This window comes from Vollenhovia emeryi, unplaced genomic scaffold (assembly GCF_000949405.1).
Source record: "Vollenhovia emeryi isolate VEMERY1.0 unplaced genomic scaffold, V.emery_V1.0 DF939199.1, whole genome shotgun sequence".
Taxonomy (NCBI): Eukaryota; Metazoa; Arthropoda; class Insecta; order Hymenoptera; family Formicidae; genus Vollenhovia; species Vollenhovia emeryi.
The window spans coordinates 875,725-897,733 of NW_011967167.1; the positions used below are offsets into that span (position 1 = coordinate 875,725).

The following is a 22,009-nucleotide window of genomic DNA, read 5'->3' on the forward strand; positions in this document are numbered from 1 at the left end:
TTTGTGCGGTGGAAACACCAAACCCCAACCCGATTCTGACCCGGATGGGTTTTTCCATCGCAAAAACGCTCACCCCAACCCGATTCTGACCCGACTCTAGCCCGACTCTGACCCTCGGTGGAAACGTAGTCATAGTAAATGTAGACTGGGATCGGTATTCATAGTCGATTCTTAAAATCGCCTCAAGTGTTGAAGAATCGACTATGAATACCGGCCTCGGTCTACATTTACTGTGTTTACGTATAGAACAGAATGTTTCTAGACGCAAAGAGCACATTGCAGATCAGGTGTAAAGGTATGTACAAGACAGTGCCATTCTGCCGGCGACCCCGGGATTCGAATCTGCCGCCCGCGGCGCGCGGACGGTACACGCGGCGGCGGATGACGCAATCGCGCAACCGCGCGGGGCTTGCGCAAGGCGGCGAAACTGTCGGTGCGCCGGTGCGCGTGTGCGTGTACGTGCGTGTCGCGTGCGGGAGAGCCAGAGAGAGCGAGCCTACGGTAGAATCCCTCGCTGTCCCGTCGTTTTATCCGTCGTTTTATCCACCCACGGGTCTGTCCTGACGATGGCGAACGAGACGCGTTCAACCGGCGAGGAAGTCGCGCGCGCGGCGGATCACCAGGTCTGCAAGATCCACGACCCGGACGACTTCGACCGGATCACCCGGGGGATCAAGGTCGCGCGGTGCATGCAGTCGCCGTCGTCCTACGGTGAGCGGCGAGCGTGGCCGAGGGACGCGCACTCGCGCGCGAGGACGCCTTTGTTTTCTCCCTCGCCGAGTAGAGTTTTTTCCGCCGCCTCTGGAACGGAGAGGCTCCGGATTGAGTGCGGGGAGGTGCAGCTGGGCACAGATGGACGTTTGACAGGGCGCGCCGAGACAGGGCCCGCCTTTCGTAGTAGCGTAGGGCCCTGCGCGCGAGAAAGTGCCCGGCGAATGTAGGAATGAATGTTGAATTCTCATCGCGAGACACGGCAGTGTCTCGCGCCAAGTACAAGCGTAGCTGGAACCGCGCGCGCGCGCGAGACCGACCGTGTACGTTTACGCTCTGCGTCCACGTTCGTAAACTAGAATTCAAAATTTTTTGTATTACGCTTGTGCGACGCACTCTCGTGTTTACATCCCAGATAACAATTCTTGCGCGCAAATTTTGCTTGTCTTACGCATGCAAATTTGTATGCGATTTGCCCGAGTTTTGTCCGTAAGATACGTTCGGTCTGTGCTTTTGCACACAAGTGGCTAGCTCGTGTATCAACGTATAATTTTGCGCGCAAATATCTATCGACTCGCGTAAAATGGCTCAACAACGCAAGCAAAATTCCATCCAAGTGCGTCGTCGTAATGCCAGATGTTTGCGCGCAAAATGTTTTCTGGGATCTTGCGTCTTGTTTCTCTTCGTTGTGCCTCGTTGCGTTCATCTCCCTTCTAATTGTTCCTGTTCCCAGAGGTCAATTCTGAATCTGGCGACACGGTGAAAATGCCAAAGCCTAATCTACAATGCGCTCTCCGCGTCTAGAAACGGTCTACTTTGTTGTCAGTATGTTAAAAGGTTTGCGCAAGTTGACAAATTGTACAATCGTACACTGTCGATCCATTTTTAAGCGTTTCGATTGTATAAAATGGAATGTTTCCGGATGCAGAAAGCACAACAGATTGGGCTCAAAAGTGAGCGCTTTATACACGCTTTTAGCACTTTCGCTATAGTGCAAGATACATAATTGATCCCCTGATGTCTCTATCGTGCGCAGAGTCCAATTGCCTCTCTCTCTCTCGAAACAACTAAATTAATCAGCGTGAGATTTTGACATATTGGACGATTCGAAGGACGTGGAAGAAATGATGGTCGGAGCAGAGTTTTCAAAATTGTTTCAAAACTCAAGAACGGCACGATACGTTCCTGTCGCCGTTTAACGTCATTTGACTCGTCGATAAGACTGCGACATTATTTTCTTGCAGAATTCACAGTTACATTAAAAATGCAATACGATGATAATCGTCTCGTAAAACGATTATCGATATCAGTAAGAAGACTTTTCCTTCGTGCCTCCAATTAGTCGGACCTGACAGCGATCAGGAAATTAATCGTAATCACCCCGAGCTTAACTAGAGAACTGAGTATTTTGGTAAGACCCTCAACAGTCATCTTTCGATATCGGCGAGAAAAACGCAGGGAGTGTCTACACCCGGCGACACACCACATGTAAAGCCTCTCCGCTTTGCAGTGCCCGACAGCGAGCAGATATTGTGCCAGCTGGTGGTGTCCGACGCCCTGTGCTGCTCCTACTGCAACACCGAGTTCGAGGACAAGGTGCAGCAGAGGCTCCACTACAAGCTGGACTGGCATCGCTACAATCTCAAGCAGCACCTGAACGGTCTCAAGTCGATCAGCGAGGACGGTTTCAACAGGCTGGCCGGCGAAGGTACGGTCCGAGTTGAAGTACATGGCGCGAGTCGCGGGCTTTGCGGGCGGCGCGGAGAGTTAGGCGTGTTGGCAATTTTGTAGGCGACATGTCTAGCCTGTCCGGCAGCGAGGTAGAGTCCGAGAACGAGGACGACGCTGGTACCTCGGAGACTGGGACCTCGTCCAACGAGCAAGCCAAGAGCGAGCCGCCGAGCAAGGCCGGGCCCGGCAGGTCTAGAAAGACGTTGGAGAGACGCGGCAGGGCGCTCGAGTTGGACATCTCGGACACGGAGTACAACACGGAGGAGATGTCCAAGGAGCGGAGGCTGCAGGTGGTCGCGAGTCGCCACACCAAGGTGTTCTTTGAGAACGACGACGGCAATATATTTAGCATCTATCGCTGCCTGCTGCATCACAAGAAGGTGTGTTTGTTACCCGCCGGCGGGGATCGCCGTGGACCCTAGAGAGGTGTATTGTTGCGTATGCCTGCGAAAAGTACACTTGCGCGCTGAAGTGTTCGTCCCGAAGCTTGAGCCACTTTGTTAGAGTCAGTTGTAGTTGCCAGATCGGGAGACATGCGAATTACGTTTTAGGACATTCCCGAAAAAGACACCGAGATGATCGTTCAGGCGCTGGACAGCGGCAAGAAGACCAAGTGGACGGTCATCATGGTCGGCGGTGGACACTTCGCCGCGGCGGTATTTCAGGGTACGCATACTTGAGAGTGTTAAGTCGTCGAGCGTTACGTCCGCTTTCACTTTAATCGCAGATGGCGAGGCTATCGTGCACAAGACCTTCCACTCGTACACAGTGCGGGCGAAGCAAGGCTTTGCTCAGAGTTCCCGCACGAATGGTAATCACGCGAAGAGCGCCGGCGCCAGTTTGCGAAGGTACAACGAGGCGTCGCTCACTCAGGTGCGCACTTTTCAGTACTCGCACAGTTCTGCAGAAATCAACGAGCTAATTCAACGCGATGGAAATGCGTGGTGAAGTTAACGCGGCGTTTCTTTTAGCACGTGCAAGAGATATTGGAGTCGTGGTCGGCGCACATCAACAACTCGACGGCTATTCTGTACCGTGCGGTCGGTCCGCACAATCGCACGGTGCTCTTCGGCGGCAAGAATCCTCCCTTGGACAAGAACGATTTTAGAATAAGACCACTGCCATTCCCCACGCGAAGAGCGACGTTCAGGGAGGTCAAGCGGGTATACGACATACTGAGCACCATGGAGATCTACGGTAAACAGCTGACCGCCACTCAAATTCCATACGTGTTCCATCCGTGTCGATAGACTTGCTTTAACGCAATACCGTGCTTCAGGCTCCGCGGCAGATTTCACTGACTGTTTCCCCAATTCTCCGCGACAGCCGGTACGTAAGAAGATCCCGAAACCGGAGATCATGAGCGGGATACCCGAGGGAGAGATTGCCACCGAGTGCAATCATGGTGCCGGCGGCAACGCCAATCCGCAGGAGAACGATAAGATTAAGGCGCCCGCGCAATCCACCCCGGAGAAGCAACACCGGAATCCTCGTCCGCATATAGATAGGGCGAAACCGAGGAAAAGCCCGAATCGGCCACTGCCAGGTACATGCCATTAACATAAAACGTGGATAATTAAAGTCCTAGAATATTCTATTGTTTAATTTCAGACACGCTGTGATTATTGTTGCGAAATAACATCACTCGTACATTCTCGTTCGTGCCGCATTGCAGGAAGATTTCCTATTTTGCAGATATTATTGTTAGATTAGCTCAATCATCCTCCGAGTCCGAAATGGATGCGAATTTGCCACTGGACATCCCTTTAACTGAAGAAGACTTTGAGGTGTCGTTTAGGGAGAATTTACAAGCGTTTCAAGATACCGTGCCAAGGTACATGAAGAACAAGAAGGCTCATCGGCAGAAAAAGAAAGTGAAGAAGGACAGTGAGTCTCGCTGTTTCAAACGGATCATCTAAAGTTATAATCTCTTTGCGATCATTCAGAAACACTAAAAATGCTAACAGTTTAAATTATGCAATAGAAAAAGGTTTTTCTATTAACATTAGGAAAGATGGAGATGTATGTCAATACTTTCTTAAAAATGTTTTATGTTATTTTTAGCTCAGATGACCAATGAAGTGCTGTCGGATGCTAAAACTAAATTATGGACCGCCTGTAAGCGGGGCGACAACGATTTGTTATCATCGGTTATCGATAACTTGTTAGCCAAGATCAAGGAGTGCGAAGAGGAGCAAAGCAAGAAAGATATCACGGACGGCTGCGCCACGTCCAACAGTACCGCCGTGAACACGGACGACGTGGCGAAATTGGTTAACGATGTCAACGAGGACGGCAACACGGTGCTACATTTGGCGGCACTCGGTGGACACTACGAGCAAGTCTGGTGCGTGCGTCGCACACTTCGTTTATTAGACAAATTTTATAATTTTAACGAAACCGCAGGCTTCACCGCGATTCGATTTGTCGACAGGTTACTGCTGGAAATCGGATCGGACCCGTGCAACAAGAATAAAAAGCAACAGACGCCTTATGCTGCTGCGAACGACAAGAAGACTCGAAATACGTTCAGAAGATTTATGGAGGCTAATCCGGACAAGTTCAATTACCAAAAGGTGCTATTCACAATAGGACATTGATATACAGCGTCGGCCAAAATTACATCACCTTTAGATTTTCTGAGCATAACTTTCGTCAAAGTGCATCGTGTTTCCAAAATTTTACAGTAGATAACAGGTGCATCTTGTACATGAAGGATAATGAAATTTGACACAAAAAACCACGATTCTCGAATTTTTCATTCGTTCACTTTAAAACTAGTTATGCTGAAGAAATCGAAGGACGATATAACTTTGGCGGGAAACTGTATCTACTCGAAAATTGGCTTCATTATCTACGAGCTGTATCATGTATGTTTAAATGCTTGACAGTCTCAAATACCCGGGCCACTCTCCGATGAGATCGAGCAAGCGGAAACGGAGAAGAAAAGACAGCAGCGGAAGTTGAAGCGCTTCAAGGAGAAAGTTAAGAGAAAGGAATTCGAATTGAAGAAGCAGGAGGAAAATGAGAAGCAGAGGTTCCTCAATCTCAGCGACAAGGAAAAGGTTATTACACGAAATTCTTTACTCTCCGCGTCGATTCTGGCGTCTCATTTCTCTCCTCTCGTTCTGCAGCGAACACTGGTCGTGCAGAACCGGATGTTGAGCGAGGGCTACACCGTGGCGTCGCGATGCTTCCAGTGCGCCATCGATATGACTGATAAGGTGCCTTTCGAGTACAACGCCAATCGTTTCTGCTCAATGCCGTGTCTCAAAGAGCACCGTCTTCACAATAAATACGTTATCTGATGGTGCATCATGTCTAGCTAGGGAAACTTTTATGCCAATTACTCAATCGCGTTCGCGATTACGAGAGGCTGCATTTACCGACAACTTACTATTACACATATAGTCATTTGTACCGAAGTATTCGTACGGCTTCTTGTGGACTTTGTCTTGTAATAATTTTGAATGAGATGTAGAGAGGAATTTTCACGACGTTGTCGCGCTTTTCTTTTGAACATTATTTTATAATAAAGCACGATGATTCTCAAAAAGTAAGGACGATAATATCAAGATTTCTTGATTAATTTTAAGAAAGACAAACTTATGGCATATAAAAAATTTTGTAAACGATGTAAAAAGACAAACGATATGCTCGAAGGATTTGAAGAATTCTTTCAGGCTATAACAATGGATTATATATTTTCATCTATATATAATCGGATGTACACAGAGGGCACGTTTTTTACAAGGTGTAATGTGTCATTCTATGCATATATTTCGACTAATATTTGACATCTTTACTCGTGTATTAAATGCCGTACATATAGTACATGTATATAAGAGTAAAATGACAAGCTGCTAAAGGAAATAATAGCTACTCAACGTTCACATACACATTTGCGTTCGTATCGGAGTATCCGCGGAAAAATTGCGCGTGTATACATACAGGGTGCTTAAGTATAACGTGTTTCTAATGTTTTTCTTAATAAACAGAGAGAAAGACAGACATTGGTAAGTGATCAAGGAAAATAATGTCAAACAACAAAATTTCGATGGATTATGAGTATGTGCGTATAAATAATATAAGTTACGAAGTTATTAAGAAAATTTATAAAACTTAACTTATTAAAATCGTTTTCTATCACACTATCTCCAGCTATTCGTAAATGATGTACGACAGGCAAGTTTGACTGAAAATAAAAATCAGATTAAATTATGAACTTCGAGGTCTTAGTGAGGTCGTTCAAAGTGCTTTATAGATCGCCAAACAATATTTGATAATTGATTAGAAGTGATAAAATATAAGCATAGTTGGATCGCAAATACCAAAGGAATATCCTCCTGTTAATTATTAATAAAATCGTTGCAGAGGCAATTTATCAGAGGCACCCTATATATATCCGATTGCTCGTAAAATCGACTGTTAATGACTAGTATCATCAAAAACGAACATTCACCCGCGTTGCACATTATCCTAACGAGTTGATTTCGCGACTAACAGTACGATACAATCGCGGAGATCCGGCACGGTTTTTGCAAGCGAAAAATATTTCCCCGGCGAGAAATGAAACAAGTTTTGTACGTTCGAGACAATTAAACGATCTCGCAATTTCTTAAACGATCGACATCCAGCGGTGTATCGTAAACTCTTTCCATCGATGTATGTACAAGGTGACTGTCTTTACACTTAGTCCCTACAAGCTTGATAAAAATAGTGCACAAAATACACATTGTATGCAGAACGATCGAGCGGTCTCGCGCGATTCTTTGGAGATTCGAGCGGAATCGAATCGAAGGATCCGGGACCGGATGCAACGACCATCGTGTAAACTCTGACGAGAGGAAAATTTTTCGGTATCGCGAGTCTCTCCTCGATCGCCCTATATATTTCCATTCTGGTTTCCCTCTAGGACATTCGAGATATATATATGTACAAAGCAGAAATCATTTTGGAATCGAGAAAGTCAGTGAAGCGCAGATCCGAGTATCATTTAGGCTGAATGCATGCGAAGTGTCGCGTGTATCGTGGTCCTCTCTGTTCGTGCAAAAATAGGTATCCGCACTCGGTCCTCACTTCCGGTTTATTCCGCCGAACGGGACGTCGAGTGCGGTGTATTTAAGTACAAAATATCGGAGATTTCTATTCGAGATCTTTTTGCTTTTTCTCCCCCCCCCCCCTCTCTCTCTCTCCCCCCCTCTCTCTCTCTCTTCATTCTCCCCGCGTGTCCGTCTTCATCGCGGTCTTGACTTGTACTACTCTCGTTCCACTGACTCGAAGCGTTTCCCTCTTCGGTCTCTTACATAACGCAGTTGCGTAAATTCATACTGGAAGATTCTCGCGCAAATACTTTACACGACGATATTTTGATTCGAGATTTCTCAGCTGAAATTTCGCATCATAGACGGAAATTTTCAAACCGAATTCAAGAGACCGTGTCGAGACCTAAAATCTCTCACGGAATTTCCGTCGAATAATTATTCGTACAAATTGACATCGAATGCGTTACTCAATTAGTCGTTCCAATTGATATACCTGTGGAGATGAGACCAGCGTACTGATAATCCTACGATGGATCGGAACCACATGATTGATCACACCAATCTTTTCGTCATTGATATAAATTTGTACAACGACGTTAAGCTGTGTTGAAATTTCCCCAAGTAATTTTCTGCAAAATAACATTTTCCAGGAAGACTTTTCCGAGATAATTCGTCAAGATAATCGAGCTCTCTTGGTCTCCTCGAGATCGACCGATCGGCAGCTTAGCGGCGACGGTGGCGGCAATCGGAGCGATCGAGTCCGATGCGGGGGATTGCTCTCGCGCGAAGACTCCTCCCTTCGTTTAAATCGACGTGGAGTCGTCCGTGTCGGTGTCGTCGCCGTAGAGACCCCGGCCGTCGGTCGTGGTCCACGAGGTCGTCTCCACGCCGACCTCGTACCTATTCTCCTGCTGGGCGTTGTTGGACGGCACAATCCTCACGTAGGTTTCCTTCGCGCCGCCCATCTGCTCCGCGACGTTCCTCTCCTCGCAGCTGGCGGACTTGGAGCGCGCCTTCTCCTCGGGCTTCTTCGCCATCGCCTCGATCGACTCCAGCGAGCTTTTCCTGCGGCTGCTCCTGCGGCTGCTCGACCTGACGATCTGGTCCTTGCCGGTGGCCGAGGTCTTTCTGCCCACCTTCGGGCTGTTCTCGTTCTCCAGGTACTTGCGGATCCACTTGGGCGTGTCGCTCGAGTACGCCTGCACCTTCTTGGCGTACTTGCCGGGCGTGCTCGGCAGGATCATCGGTATCTCCGTCTCGATCACCGTCGTGATCACCTGCTCGTTCTCGTCGAAGTTGCTCTCGAGGAACTTGCGCTTCGGCGTGCCGCCCACGCTCAGCTTGCCGAGCGTCGAGGCGCTGCCGCTGTTTTCGCTGCCGGACGTCTCGTACGTGTACGAATAGTGCCGCTGGATGTGCTTCGGTTCCTTCTCCTGGTCCTGCTCCTTCGTGTCCTGCCTCCTGAGCTCACTCGTCTCCTGGTTCCGTCGGTTCTCCTCCTTCTCGATCCTCTTCAGCTTCTCGAGCGCGTCGTCGATCGAGTACCGCGGCGATTTCCTGCTGCCGGTGCCGAACTCCGGCAGCTTCACCGGCGACAGCAGCGACTGCCTCAGATTCCCGGCGATGCTGTGCCGCTGCCGGGCAGGCGGGTCCAGCAGCCGGCGCAGGCTCGAGTTCCTGATCTCCGGTACCGACATCCGCTCCCGCATCGGAATCGGCGGCGGTTTGCCGGAGCGCGCCGACTTGGCGAACGGGATGACCTCGGACTTGGGCGGCGACGGGGACGTCGACGTTTTTCTGCCCGTGAACGGGAAGTCCGGCGCGAGGAAGCGCCTCTCGCCGGGCGGGAAGATCGGCGACGTGGTCGCGACGATCACGCTCTGCAGACCCTCGCAGGTCGGGCTCTTGAGCCGGTCCGACGTCATCCCCATGAGTTCCTCGGTCTTCATCTGCTGGTGCTCGAAGATCGGCGAGCTGGCGATCGGTAGCAGCCGCGACTTACAGCTGTCCTGGCTGTCCAGGCTGAAGCGCTGCTTCGTCAGCTGACTGTCCAGGCTGAAGCGCTGCTTGGGCGTGCCGGCGATCAGCCGCAGGTCGTTCTGCGTCTCGAGCTCCGGAATCGAGAACCGATCGCGATTAAATTTGACCTGGGCGGCACTGTTGCCGCCCCCGCCGCCGCCCCCTCCTCCCAGATCCTTGATGTTTCGATACTTGGCGCCGATGTCCAGCTGCGACAGACGGTCGCGCTGGCTCGCCTGCAGGACAGCCGGCCCGAATCTCTTGTGCTTGAGGGGGTAGGGTGGCGGCGAGGGCGAGTGCATGCCAATGCCGCCGCTGCTGAGGCACGGCTGGGACAGCCGCTGCTGCGTCCGACCGGGGTAGTAGTCGCCGGTGACGAGGGTGGGCTGCGACAGCCGCTCGCGCTTATCATGCCGCATTGCGAAGCGGCGCACGTCCGGCTGCGACAGCCGCGACGAGCTTCGCTCCATCGTCAGGCTGCCACGGGGGCTCACGCTGCCGCCCAGAGCGTGTACGTTCGGCGTCGACAGCCGCTCCTCCTCGTTGATGCTGTTGTCGCCCGAGGCGGCGCGCAGACTGGTGTAGGACAGCCGGCCGCCGCCGCTGCGGTTCATGCCGACGAAGTTGAACGTGTTGATGCCGCTCAGGCTGGAGTTGAGGGTCGGCTGCGACATGCGGTAGCGACGGTCCGGCGAGCCGCCCGAGCGCCGATCGTACGAGATCAGCAGGGTCGGCAGGTTCGGCTGCGAGTAGCGGCTGCGTTGGCTCGCGGGCGAGTAGCTCGGCGGGCAGGGGGTGGTCGAGCGGGTGCACTCGTACGTGCCCGAGTCCTGGGACTCGATGCTCGACTGCGACTGCGGCGCCTTGACGGGGGTGATGTGCAGGTTCGGGTGGGACAGCCGGTTCTTGCGGCCCTGGCCCGGTCGCTTCAGGTGGTCGATCAGATTCGGCTGGGACAGCCGGACGATGCAGGGGTTCGGGCGCCGGTTCAGGTACCAGAGGTCCCGACGGGAGTACGGCTCGCATCAGAGAGTACCCTCCTCGCGCAGGCGTCGCATGAAGACCGGTCGCACGTCCTCGAAGAATGACGGCAGGTCGAGCTCGGCGGCGCGCGCGATACCACCGTCCTTGCACTCCAGCCAGTACGTGTCCATGAGGCCCTTGCCCTGGGGAGAACGCAGCCGGGAATTAAACTCGCGCCGGCAGAGCGACGAACAGAATGAGTTAGCCATTCATTGAGAATTCATCTCGACGCGGTCTTGCACCGACGATGGATACGTGCAGTACAATCGGGGAAAGAATCGATGGACCGGGGAAAAGTGTTATAATACTGATTTGTACAGAGGATTTATATAAACAATGAAGATACCTTCACGTCAACGAGGCCACGGTGCTCAATTTTAAAACCGCCCACCGCGTCGAGCGCTTTCTTCATCTCCAGGCTGATGTGAATTCGCAGAGCTTGGGTAGAACAGCGTATTAAAATAGAGGATTAATCAGTGCACTGAGACACAATGGAAAGTATAAATACATGTACGAGTAGAATACGTTGAGATCGATTTGAAGAATGTTTTCATTAATAGCTTAGCTATTTATACCTTCCCCGGTCGATTCCATGCGACTCGCGGTGTTGACGGTGTCGCCGAAGAGGCAGTAACGGGGCATCTTGCTGCCGACGATGCCGGCCACGACGGGCCCGGTGTGGGCCCCGCTGCGTATCTGCAGCCGTTCGCCGGGACGCTTGGGCACCTGGAACACGGACGAGGCCGCCAGCAGGTCCAACGCCATCGTGGCGATCTCGGACACGTGCTTGTCACCTGAGAGGGAGCGCGAAGTCGCGAGCGAAGGGACGTATTAAACGGAGAACGAATTAATCCGAGAGAACAGCAAACACCGAAGCGCGAGGAAAACGTTTCTTCGTCCAGTGTACCTATCATGGAAACGTCCGGAATGGATTCCGATCGGGATTATTCCGTTTCCCCTGGACAACACAATAGAAACCCAAGAAATAATTGAACATTCCCATGATAGGTATCCACCCAGATTGCCAAATTCATCAGAACAGATTTCGTTCAAATGCCCACTACAAATTTTGAAGGCAGACAGACTGCAGATTGCATACGGGAACTGATATATTCGACACGCTGCCAGGCGTGTCAGCAGAAATACAACAAAATCTGCTCACATAACTGGACCTGTTCGGTTTATGCAGACAATCTGTTGACAGCGTATGCTTTACAGACTCTGTTGCCAAAACAAAAGCTAAATGCGGACACAGATAGCCATGATCTCGGTGTGGGTTTCTGGTTAATCTGCTACCAATCTGCTAGCATTTTGCTGACTGGACAGGAACTAGGGGTGTGCGCGAAGAGAGGAGGGAAGGTGCCGCACAGTTCCGACAACGAAGCATGCTTCGAGACAACACGTGGAGCTGGGGGGAGTTTCGTACTTTTACCATTTCTAACGGGCAGACCAGAAGCGACCATGTAGGAGTCACCGATGGTCTCCACCTTGTAGACGTCGTAGCACTCGATGCGCGCATCGAACAGCTTGTAGATCGAGTTGAGGAACGTCACCACCTGGAAGAAACGCCGGATGACTCTGCTGTCACCGCCGATATATCCTGAACGCAATTCGTGCATTACGTTCCGCGCGTGAAATGGAAAATTAAATCTGGGTGGGTGTAGTCGCGGATAGAAGAAATAATAATCAGGTCGAGGCAAACGAAAGATGAAGGTAACGTGAGCGAGTAAATAAAGAATGAAGACGGCGAAATGATACATGGCGGGATGGACGATCGGTTGCCGATTCGAGCAGTCCTTGCGCGCGTCCTGCGGGAATTTGCGTGGTATGCGCGCAATTTCATCGCCGCGGCAACAAGCAGGAGCATCGCTCGATGGAACTTTCCCGTAATTTGGAAACGCATCAGGATCGATCGGTCATTTCCCGTCGGAATCGAGCGGGCAAGGACGCACCTCGAGGGGCGTGTTCTCCGCGGCGATCTCCGTGAAGCCGACTATGTCGCTGAAGTAGACGGTCACCGCCTCGTAATACTCCGCTGGCACCTGAGCGAAAAAATATTTATGAGTCTGTGGATCGCGGACAGGTTGCGGGTAATGAAAATACTTGTTTCCTCGTTACGCTTTATGATCGATCATTTAGAAGGAGCGCGGATCGGAGACAAATTCAAGACGCTACGGAGTTTGAAGATCAAAGAAGTCTCGGTTCCACAAATTTATTTGTCCGTAGATCAAGAGATAGTTTCGAAAAAACTGCGAGGCTCTAGTAATTTATGGAAAAAAAATCCAGATTTGTCGATTTCAGAGGTTGAGATTTACGGATGTGCAAATTGTGACTTAAGAATGCAAGATTTTTATAAGATCGTTCGAGTGCGTCGAGTATCGAGTATTTTTATATATATATATAGTTACACTAGGATCGTGGACACAGGCCTTTACATTCCTAAATTTTTGTTAGTTATTCATTCGAGATACTTGAAAAGTAGCTTGAATTGACCTGTTGAGTCTGCTTGAGTTGCTGGGCAACGCTAGGTGGTAGCATTTGGAAGAGCAGCGTGTCGCTCTTCCTCTTTTCACGTTTGAGTTCGCGGGCCTTCTGAGCCAAATTCGCGGCGTACATCTGTAATTAGCAAGTCGAACGTATTAAATTAAAGCTGTACACAAGTTACATTATATTATTTAATGTTAAAATCGAGGATATTCTCTCTTGTGTATTTAGAAAGAGATTTTTAGCACGTGAGAAAAATGAAGTATTTAAATATTAGAATCAGGGCTTCAAAGGCGAAGTGACTTGCTTGTAAATTTAACATGAAAAGATTGCTTTAGCATTGTAAAAGAGATTTGATCCTTATTGAAAATGCGCCTTTTGTTGTTTGCGAAAATGAATTTTCGCACAAACAATATCGAATAAATAACAAATCGATAACAAATGGCGATTGACGGATTAATATCGCTTGTTAATTTCTTCTGTAAATGGAACGAAAGCTTTACGAGCGATAAAAACGCTTTTGTTTTAAAGGCTGAAACTTCTCTCATCGCGACCTAGACTTCAACAACTGGTTTTCCATTGAGGCGTCAGTCACGGGACGCGACGTTTATTCGTCGACGACCTCGCGGCCACGAGAGCTCGGAATCGAGTTATAGGATTCGTCGCGATGCGAAGTAATTAACGCACGGTCGGGAAAATTTCCCATGGTCCTTCGCGTCAATTTTGCATCCGATGAAATGGTCAAAGTTAACTTTGATGAACGACAGTCGGAAAGAATCGTGTTATCGCGAAACTTAATTTGGGCAAACAGTAAAAGGATCCGTCGGAAATGCCATTTATTTTTCCGTAGAGGAAAAGTCCCCTATTATGAGATAGGCTCCTAATACGAGACAGCGGGGCTTCTGCTAAATCAACAGGCATCATCTGTTGGTTCCGTCACGAATTTATTGCCCTTGGAGTGCAATCTGCTTAGTGGAAAATTGATCGTTAGATTGTGTAATCGTTGCCAAAAAAGATTTGTGATTGAATGTGGACGTTGAAACCTACTGTCTCATATTACGCAGTGAGAAATAACTCGTCGATCGACGTCGAATCGACATCGACACCGTCGAATTGACGTCGATTCGACATCATTTCGACGTCGATCGACGAATCATTTCTCACTGGGTAGAATCCTATCTCATGATAAAGGACTTTCCTCTGTATATTGGAGAAATATTTTCGCACGCAACGTTGTTCGTCTCTTCATTTTCGATCCCCCGGTAAGCACCGGCTGACAGTTACGTAACATCAATATTACAATGTTTCCTTCTCAATAATGTAACTCTTGTATATGTATAACATGCGTTACGTTACAATTATATTGTTGCGTGAGAAATTGTAATGTTAACGTTATCTAACTGGTAATTGGTGTTTACCGAGTCGTAACTCGGAAATTATCGTCGGGACATTTTAATAAAACGTACGCACCCGGAGTCCGATAGCAGAAAAGCCCGGATTCTGAATTTCCGCGATGAAAATTGAGAAGCCCGTACTTATATAAATTACCGGCACGAGTGTCACATGAAAGAGAGACGCGTGCAGGCATGAAAGGAAATCAAATCGACGGCTTTGAATCGCAAACCTGAATGGTGGCGACGGCGTTGCGCATCAGTATGATAATGATAGGGGATACCACCAGGACCAGAACGACGATGGCGATACCCGCAACTTCCTTGTTGCTCGCGTCTTGCAGCGTCGAGTTGACGTAATCCCTGGTGAAAGTTGTCACACGATGGTCAACATACTTCATAGATCGTGTAATATAAAATTCATTAAAAATCACGGCGCGTTATTGACGACAAATACTGTAAAACATTGCCGTTGATAAATCGCGACGAGTACAAACTTCACAAAAATTACGAAAAATCGCTGACAATCGACACGGTAAAACATTACCTATAAATCGCGACGAGTACAATTTACTCGACATCAAGAGACTTGCTAGATTTTATTGGGAGGGAAACAAAACATTGCAACATTCTGCTTTATCGTTGTTAAACTGATTTGACGCACTGCAATCGATTAAAACTCAAGTGTAGAGATTTGGCGAAATTTCAGTGAAGTACGAGACTTATCGGAATTAGCGAATTTTACTGGGGCAGAAACGTAGAATTGAGGGAATCCGCTTTGATACGAATGTTGATTACAATTTATTGAAGCCCAATGAAATAAACTTGCACGTGACTGAGACTGTACTGTTCTCCGTGTTCAAAATAAATTACGTTTAACCGCACATTGAGCAACTTTTGAGGAGAGGTTTCTGCAATGCACTCTTGCAAATCACGAGTCCACCCCGCGGTGCAAGTGATCGATACTTTCCCAATTACGGCGGCAATCATCGAATGCCCCGCGTACTCGTCTCACGTGGCTGGGTCAGGATGGGTCTCCCGTTGTTTTACGAGTCTCGCCGAGACCGAATTGAGGGGATAATTCCATTATGAAGATTCGCTACCTTATCATGTGACGCAATTCCCGCTGCAGCTTACGCAGCTCGTCGATGTAAGTGGCCATCGAGTCGAAGTAAACGATTGCGTCGTCCACGCTCGGCTTCCTCTTCTGATTCCGCAGGATCTCGTACCGCCTGCCGGGAAGAATGCAAAACGTTCGTTCGCGTGTACTTCGTCGTATCTGCCCGCCGTCTCGTTGCCGTAATCTATCATCGGCCTGTTACGCGTCGACGCTCATAAAAGTGTCTTCACGAAACACTTGCTCTAAATCATGAAACGACGAGTCTACACTTTCCCGCGAGAATACGGGAAGGAATAATTCACAATTCTTACACTGAGAAAAATGCCCATTGGCTAAATCGATTAAGTGGTGTTTCCGATGAAAAATTAGCCATCGGATTATCCGATTAAATTATGGATATATGTGTATTCGTTGAAATTTACCCAATGAGAAATTGTAGTTACCGATGAAATTTCGTGGAAAAACCAATTATATTTCTCGGATATACAATTCATCTCGGATACACAATTTAATCAAACATATCCGTTTGTTAATATGTAATAGAATTGTCCGACTAGACGGGCTAAAACATTGTAATTAAGGTATACAAATTTCTTCCGATTACGACGCATGCTGAAATATCGTCGAGAATAAACAGTTCCGTCCTCGCGTTGTATCGCGACACGCAAAGTGGCGAACTGTTCGCCTCCGTCTAGGTGTATTACGCAAGATTTACACGCGAGACCGGTAACTTTCCTCACACGCAAGACACAAGAGAGTAGAGCGCGAGAAACGTTTTACCTTGCCTTGATCTTGTCGTACTCGGGCATGGTGCGCGTGAGTTCGTCGTAGAACTTCTTCAGGGAAGGCACGTACGTGAGGGCGGCGTTCAGGAGGTCGCGGCCCAGCGCCTCGTTGCGAACGTAATTGATGTAGTTGTCGCCTAAGAGGAGACCCCGGCCGAAGTAATTAATCCCCTCGACGGAAGCGATCCCGAGGCTCTCGATGCTCCGCAGGAGGTTCTTGAAAGCTATCAGATACCTGAAACCGGAAGAGATTCCCGTGTATCTCGGACGCTGGCGCGGATTCTCGCGCCGCTCGTCCCTCCCCCGGCGCGAGATCCGCCCCCCCCCCCCCGGATTATTGTCGACCTTCCGGCGGACTCCGATGGCGCGCGTTACCTCCACACCCCGCTGTTGTCCGTCTCCTTGATCTGATTAGTCAGGTGGTCCAGCATCGCGGCGTTCACGTTCGTGTACCACGTCATCACTTCGGTGATGTTGCTCTCCTCCGGATTTATTTTCAGCCTGCGGCAAACGAATAACCGAACTTTGCACTTCAGCCGAAGACGATCGCCGCATGCGGAGTATCGCGGAGCTAATCTCCGAATCGCGAATCTCGTCGTCGAGACCAGTAATAGTCGTAATGTGAAACGCGGGTATAATTATATAATTGCGTGCATCGCGCGCGGGATAAATCTTGTGCACACCCGCAGAAAAAATTTTCGGATCCAATGCTATTACACTTCGGTGTATCATAAAGTATCAATATAGCGCCAATCATGTTTATTATAGAGAAAGAAATATTTTAATCTTAAGTGAGCAATTCTAAAATCTAGAATAAAACGATAGTAGGCATCGTCTTTTGTCGAATATCGTGCACAGTTGAAAAATTTGTGTTAAATTTAACAGATATCACGTCCCAAACGGACCACATAAATTTTTGTGTCAATTTAATTTAACATTAATTAAATTTAACATTAATAACGTTAATTTAATTTAACATAATATGGATATCACACTAATACTCTGTTATTATAATATTTTCTTTTAACACAAAATAAATGCAAATCTCAAAACAATTTAAAATAAATTTTGTGTAAAATTAACATATTTTTAATGACAAAATTAATTTTAAAAAATGTAATTTTTACATTTTACATTTGTAATAAGTTACATTTAAATACTATAGTTGTCACTTTAAGAACACATTATTTTGACTGTAAAATCATTTTTTATTTTACTGTCTTCAATCGATCTTCGATTTGAAAATGTTATTTTCTGTCCAATATTGTTTCCTCTGCATTCAAGAAAATTATTCTTAAATAACAAGCATATCTTTTTGATTGAATTATATCAAATTGCTTCATTCAATCAGTTTTTCTTCCCTTAACGCAATATAATCTCATTTCAAGATTTTCACGTCGAGACTGAACGTGTTTTCCAAGGAAGAATATTCTTCTTTTCTGTGTGCGAATTGGGAAGTCGGTTGTTTTTTTAAATCAGGGCAGCCTCGGTTAGGACAAACGGCTTTTAGAATGACCGGCAATCACTCTCTCGGAAAGACGAGGATTGAAACACGTTTCAGATAGTAGAAATAAACGCTCTGCTGTCGATGACCTGCTCCAAACGGAGAGTCGAAGCTCCCATGGTGCAAACTCGCGCCGGTGTACCGTTAAAAGGATTAAAAAGACAAAAGGAAGATCCCGGCATCCGTGTGTCATGTATCTCCAACGAACGACGGTCTCTTCACTCGTGTCTCGCTTTCGGTATTCATCCCGACGCCTTCTTCCTCGCCACCTTCGTCTGGCGACGATCTCGCCCCCGTCCGAGGTGCGACGGTCTAAAAAAAGAACGCGCGCGCGATCCTTCGGACAGGTGCGAGAGCCGCCTTGGACGATTTGCACGTGGCGGGATGCCGGTCGATAATGACATCGGCGACGTAGACCTTCGCATTTGTTACGAGGGGTTTGAACGGCGCGCAACGTTGAACGTCGGCGAGGCGAGATTTAACCGCGGACAGACGGCGAAGGGAAGGAAAAAAGAGAGAGAGAGAGAGAGAGAGAGAGAGAGAGAGAGAGAGAGAGAGAGAGAGAGAGAGAGAGAGAGAGAGAAAGAGAGAAAGAGAGAGAGGGGAGGGGGTGGAGAAGATACATGAAAAGAGAGAAAGTCAGAGCCAGAAGAGGAGAGAGAGAAAGACGGGAGTCTAAAAATACTGTCTATTGCTCCAAATGGGCGCTCGCGCGCTCATGTGTGACGACCTCTTCCATTGCTCATAAAGAGAAGGCGAGAGAGAAAGAGCAAAAGAGACAGCAGGCAGAGAGAGAGAGAGAGAAGTGAAGCGAGTGAGAGAGGGAGAGGACGAAAAAGGAGCAATGGTACGAGGAGAAAGATAGACAACTTTATTGTAAGGACAGATAGACAGCTTTATTGCGCTCTCCCGAGATTGACTACTCTCCTTCGCGCGAAGCCGAGGAGGAGATGCGTAAGAATAATCGCGGCGCGAGCGCATCGTGACACGCGGCGGAGGCGAAGGTGAGCGATAACGCGGCGAGTGGACGGCAAACAAATTCAATTGTCGGGCATATTGACGGTGATATTCAATTGTAAACGAACGCCCCGGGGGGGGGGGGCGAGGGCACGTGGCGGGGGGACCGGAAAGAAGTACAGCGGAAAGAATATAAGCGGATATTGGACGGAAGGGTGGAGTGGGGGGGGGGGGAGAGAGACGGCGGGATAAAAAAGGCTTTATTGCGCACTCTTCGGAATAATATCTCCCAAGAGCAAAGAGACGTAAACCGCGAATGGCAGTAACGAAAGCAAGCGGATGGACGCGACGCATCGGTGACGCTGCGCGCGACAGCAGGGTGGCGAATGAGGAGAGAAACGCAAGGGGAGCGGGGGGGGGGGCAGAGTAAAGGTCTTTATTCGCGTGATTGAATTTCTTAAAAGCGCGATAACGGATTACGCGGAGCAACGCGGTTCAATTAACAACGCGGGCGTATATACGTCGTTACAGCGCGGATAAGGGAATCGATAAATTTGTGTACCTTTATATCGAGGGACTCGAGGGAGAGACGCGGAATACTCCCGTTATCGAACGAACGAACGCAGACGTATCTCCGGAGTCTCCGTGGCGAGGGTCTCTCGCTTAACCGTCGTAAGATAGAAATTCCATAAGGAGCGTGAAAATAAGAGATCCGAGGGAATCCGCCGCGGCTCTCCGGCATTGATCAGCCCGCACGATTCCCGCCCTCCTCCCCCGCGGGCTTCGCCGGGGAAGCCGGGGAGGATTGTTAGCGTCTTGTTATCTATCGGCTGTATCGGGGCGGGGGGGGGGGGGAGGATGACATAAATGCGCCTGTCTTCCGCACGCGTGGTCGTATGATAACCGCCGCGGGTCTTCCGCCTTATTTCTGCTTCCGTCCCTCCCCCGTTCGACCGGCGGAAATACACGTCTCCCGATGACGCAAGAATTCCCTTGACGAGGCGGCCGCGCTGCTTCTGCTTAGGAACTCGAAGACCACTCGAAATTGTCCCCGGCGAGAATTTGGCCTTACAAGGACGCACTCGGGGAAAGGGGATTTATTTAGGTTAAGCAAGTGAGATACGTTGAAATCGTGTCTCTTCGAATCTACCAAATTTTTACTTCCACCAAAACACTCGCTAGATTTGAAGACATAAATACGAATTCTCTCGGGTCCGGTTTTGCAAACGTCGCTTAAACTTTAAGCTTAGCTTAATTCGTTCTCTGTCTCTTACCAACTGTTACTCTAGAAAGAGACAAAGGACAAATTAAACTAAGCTTAAAGTTAAACCAAGCGACGTTGATGAAACCGGGCCTCAGAGATTTCAGCCTAAATCAAATGAAATTTTAGTTAAAGTAAACGAGATCGTTTCGTTGAAATTGAAATCAGAGTCTAGTGAGGTCAAAATTCGACGAAAATTTGTCCGATTTCGAAAAAACTTTCTCGAGTGCAGTGTCTAAACCGACCGATTGTCTTCCCCACAGTTTTTTCCGCAATTTCAGTCGCGACTGACACCAAGCTTTGCGCTTGCTCTTCCAAAGTTCCCCCCTCGAAAGGGAACGCAAAACGTTAACTCGACGCGCTAATTGAGGCTGGCTGGCGATGCTCTAATTATTTCGAAAAACGTTTTCGCCTCCGCACTGACCTTTCGCATTTTCGCTGGTAGTCGCGATGCTCGATAACGGCGCGTTCGTATTTGCAATCGACGCGGGGGGGTAGATATGAAAGTACGGTTGAGGTGTTTTCGCAATTATATCGCGTGGGATAAAACCGAAATCAACCCTTTCGCGGGCAAATTACTTTTCTCAAGTTTCGATATAACGTTTGTCCTTCGGTGGGAGAATGCACGCTGCAGTGTTTCAAATCTGGCAAGCGGGACTTACAGGTCCCAGTGGTCGTGAGAGGGTTGAAATTTCCGCCGCGCAATTTCGAGATACAAGTTACGATCAGCCCGCGCATTGTCGTATGGAAAAGGGAGAGACAGGGTGATAGGAGCAGAGAGAGAGAGAAAGAGAGAGAGAAAGAGAGGGAGAGAGAGGGCGACCTGGTACAAAATATTCCGTGTCTTCGTGCCTGTCAGCGACCGGATGCGCGCAAACCAGCCGCCCTTCAATATCGATACTTTATCGCCCCATCGATTTATCGGACGTACGTGCCTGCCAGGCCGGGGCTCGCTCGCGCTCGCCGCTTTCGCTCCGTCGGAATGAAAAACGTGCCTTTTATAAATATTGCCACGAGCGCGACACGTGGAAATCGGCCCGATTCCCGCGCGCCCGCGTATGCAAAGTGGGATCCACACGGCGGGGCGAAGGAACGATCCGTTCCGCGGGAAGGAAAAAGGGAGAACGGAAAGAGAGACCATTAATTTCTCTCGTTTGCGTAACGCGTTTCGTAACCGACCCGAGAAAACCCTGCAATTATTGCGCAATTAATAAAGCTCGGCGACTTAGTCGGCGATAGAAACGTGGATTTTTCTTCTCTCTCGGTCTCGTTTCAACCCCCCACCCCCTCTCATCGCAGTCCGACTGGCGGTACAGCGACGGACAGAATGGCCGCGACACTTTTTGTTTTAAATCAATTTTCGAGCGCTTAGATTCAAGATTCACGTCCCGAAATCTTCTTCTCCGAGGAATATCTTACTCGACGGCCATTTCCGAAACCACTTTGAGCGTTTCCGAGCTACTTCCCGAGTAAAACCTTCCCCACGGAAAATGTCTTGGAACCTAAACCCGAACACGGTAAAAAAAAAAGTGTCGCAACCACTCCGTCCATCACTGTACACCGCAAATTGCCGTCTCACGCGTAAGTATTCCTCGTTTGCGTTGGCGTTGCCAGTTTAAGGATCGCCGGGGTGGTTTGCGTTCGATTTTGCGAGGTCCGCTCGGCCGCGATGGCACGGAGGGATGAGGGTTAAATATTTTTATCGTCGATCGATGCGACAAGTCGAATGCGACATGCCGGGGGACTATTATAAAAGCGTGTGCACGTCGCGCCGCTCTCGCTCATCTCCGCCACGCCTTTTGACCCTCCGCTACACATGTATAATTAGACGACAGGAGAAAAGGATTAATCGAGAGAGAGCGAGAGAGAGAGAGAGAGAGAGAGAGAGAGAGAGAGAGAGAGAGAGAGAGAGAGAGAGAGAGAGAGAGAGAGAGAGAGAGAGAGAGAGAGAGAGATGATGCAGGTAGTAGCGATTCAT

The 22,009-nt window shown here is 48.9% G+C and overlaps 3 protein-coding genes across 3 annotated transcripts in view; 1 reads left to right on the forward strand and 2 right to left on the reverse strand.

Annotated features, from left to right (window-relative positions):
* The first annotated feature begins 419 nt into the window (after positions 1–419).
* On the forward strand, positions 420–6,667 carry LOC105561853 (ankyrin repeat and zinc finger domain-containing protein 1-like). Its single transcript, XM_012012202.1, has 12 exons — positions 420–711; positions 2,222–2,419; positions 2,503–2,822; positions 2,994–3,108; positions 3,170–3,315; positions 3,414–3,639; positions 3,722–3,988; positions 4,138–4,329; positions 4,507–4,789; positions 4,877–5,018; positions 5,334–5,507; positions 5,577–6,667. The coding sequence occupies exons 1-12, from the start codon at positions 567–569 to the stop codon at positions 5,748–5,750; spliced, it is 2,382 nt and encodes a 793-aa protein (XP_011867592.1). The 5' UTR covers positions 420–566; the 3' UTR covers positions 5,751–6,667.
* Positions 6,668–8,290: 1,623 nt separating this feature from the next.
* LOC105561872 (serine/arginine repetitive matrix protein 1-like) lies at positions 8,291–10,180 on the reverse strand. The gene has a single exon (XM_012012227.1). It carries the CDS (start codon positions 10,178–10,180, stop codon positions 8,291–8,293), a length of 1,890 nt encoding a protein of 629 aa, XP_011867617.1.
* Positions 10,181–10,254: 74 nt separating this feature from the next.
* Positions 10,255–22,009, reverse strand: part of LOC105561854 — a 41,532-nt gene continuing 29,777 nt past the window's right edge. Inside the window, exons 6-15 of the mRNA XM_012012203.1 lie at positions 16,685–16,810; positions 16,305–16,544; positions 15,508–15,636; positions 14,638–14,767; positions 13,023–13,145; positions 12,482–12,571; positions 11,956–12,085; positions 11,105–11,323; positions 10,876–10,967; positions 10,255–10,672 (exon numbers count right to left, since the gene is read on the reverse strand). Of these exons, the coding sequence (XP_011867593.1) occupies positions 10,532–10,672; positions 10,876–10,967; positions 11,105–11,323; positions 11,956–12,085; positions 12,482–12,571; positions 13,023–13,145; positions 14,638–14,767; positions 15,508–15,636; positions 16,305–16,544; positions 16,685–16,810 (1,420 nt within the window). The 3' untranslated portion in view covers positions 10,255–10,531. The remainder of the gene's footprint in view (positions 10,673–10,875; positions 10,968–11,104; positions 11,324–11,955; positions 12,086–12,481; positions 12,572–13,022; positions 13,146–14,637; positions 14,768–15,507; positions 15,637–16,304; positions 16,545–16,684; positions 16,811–22,009) is intronic.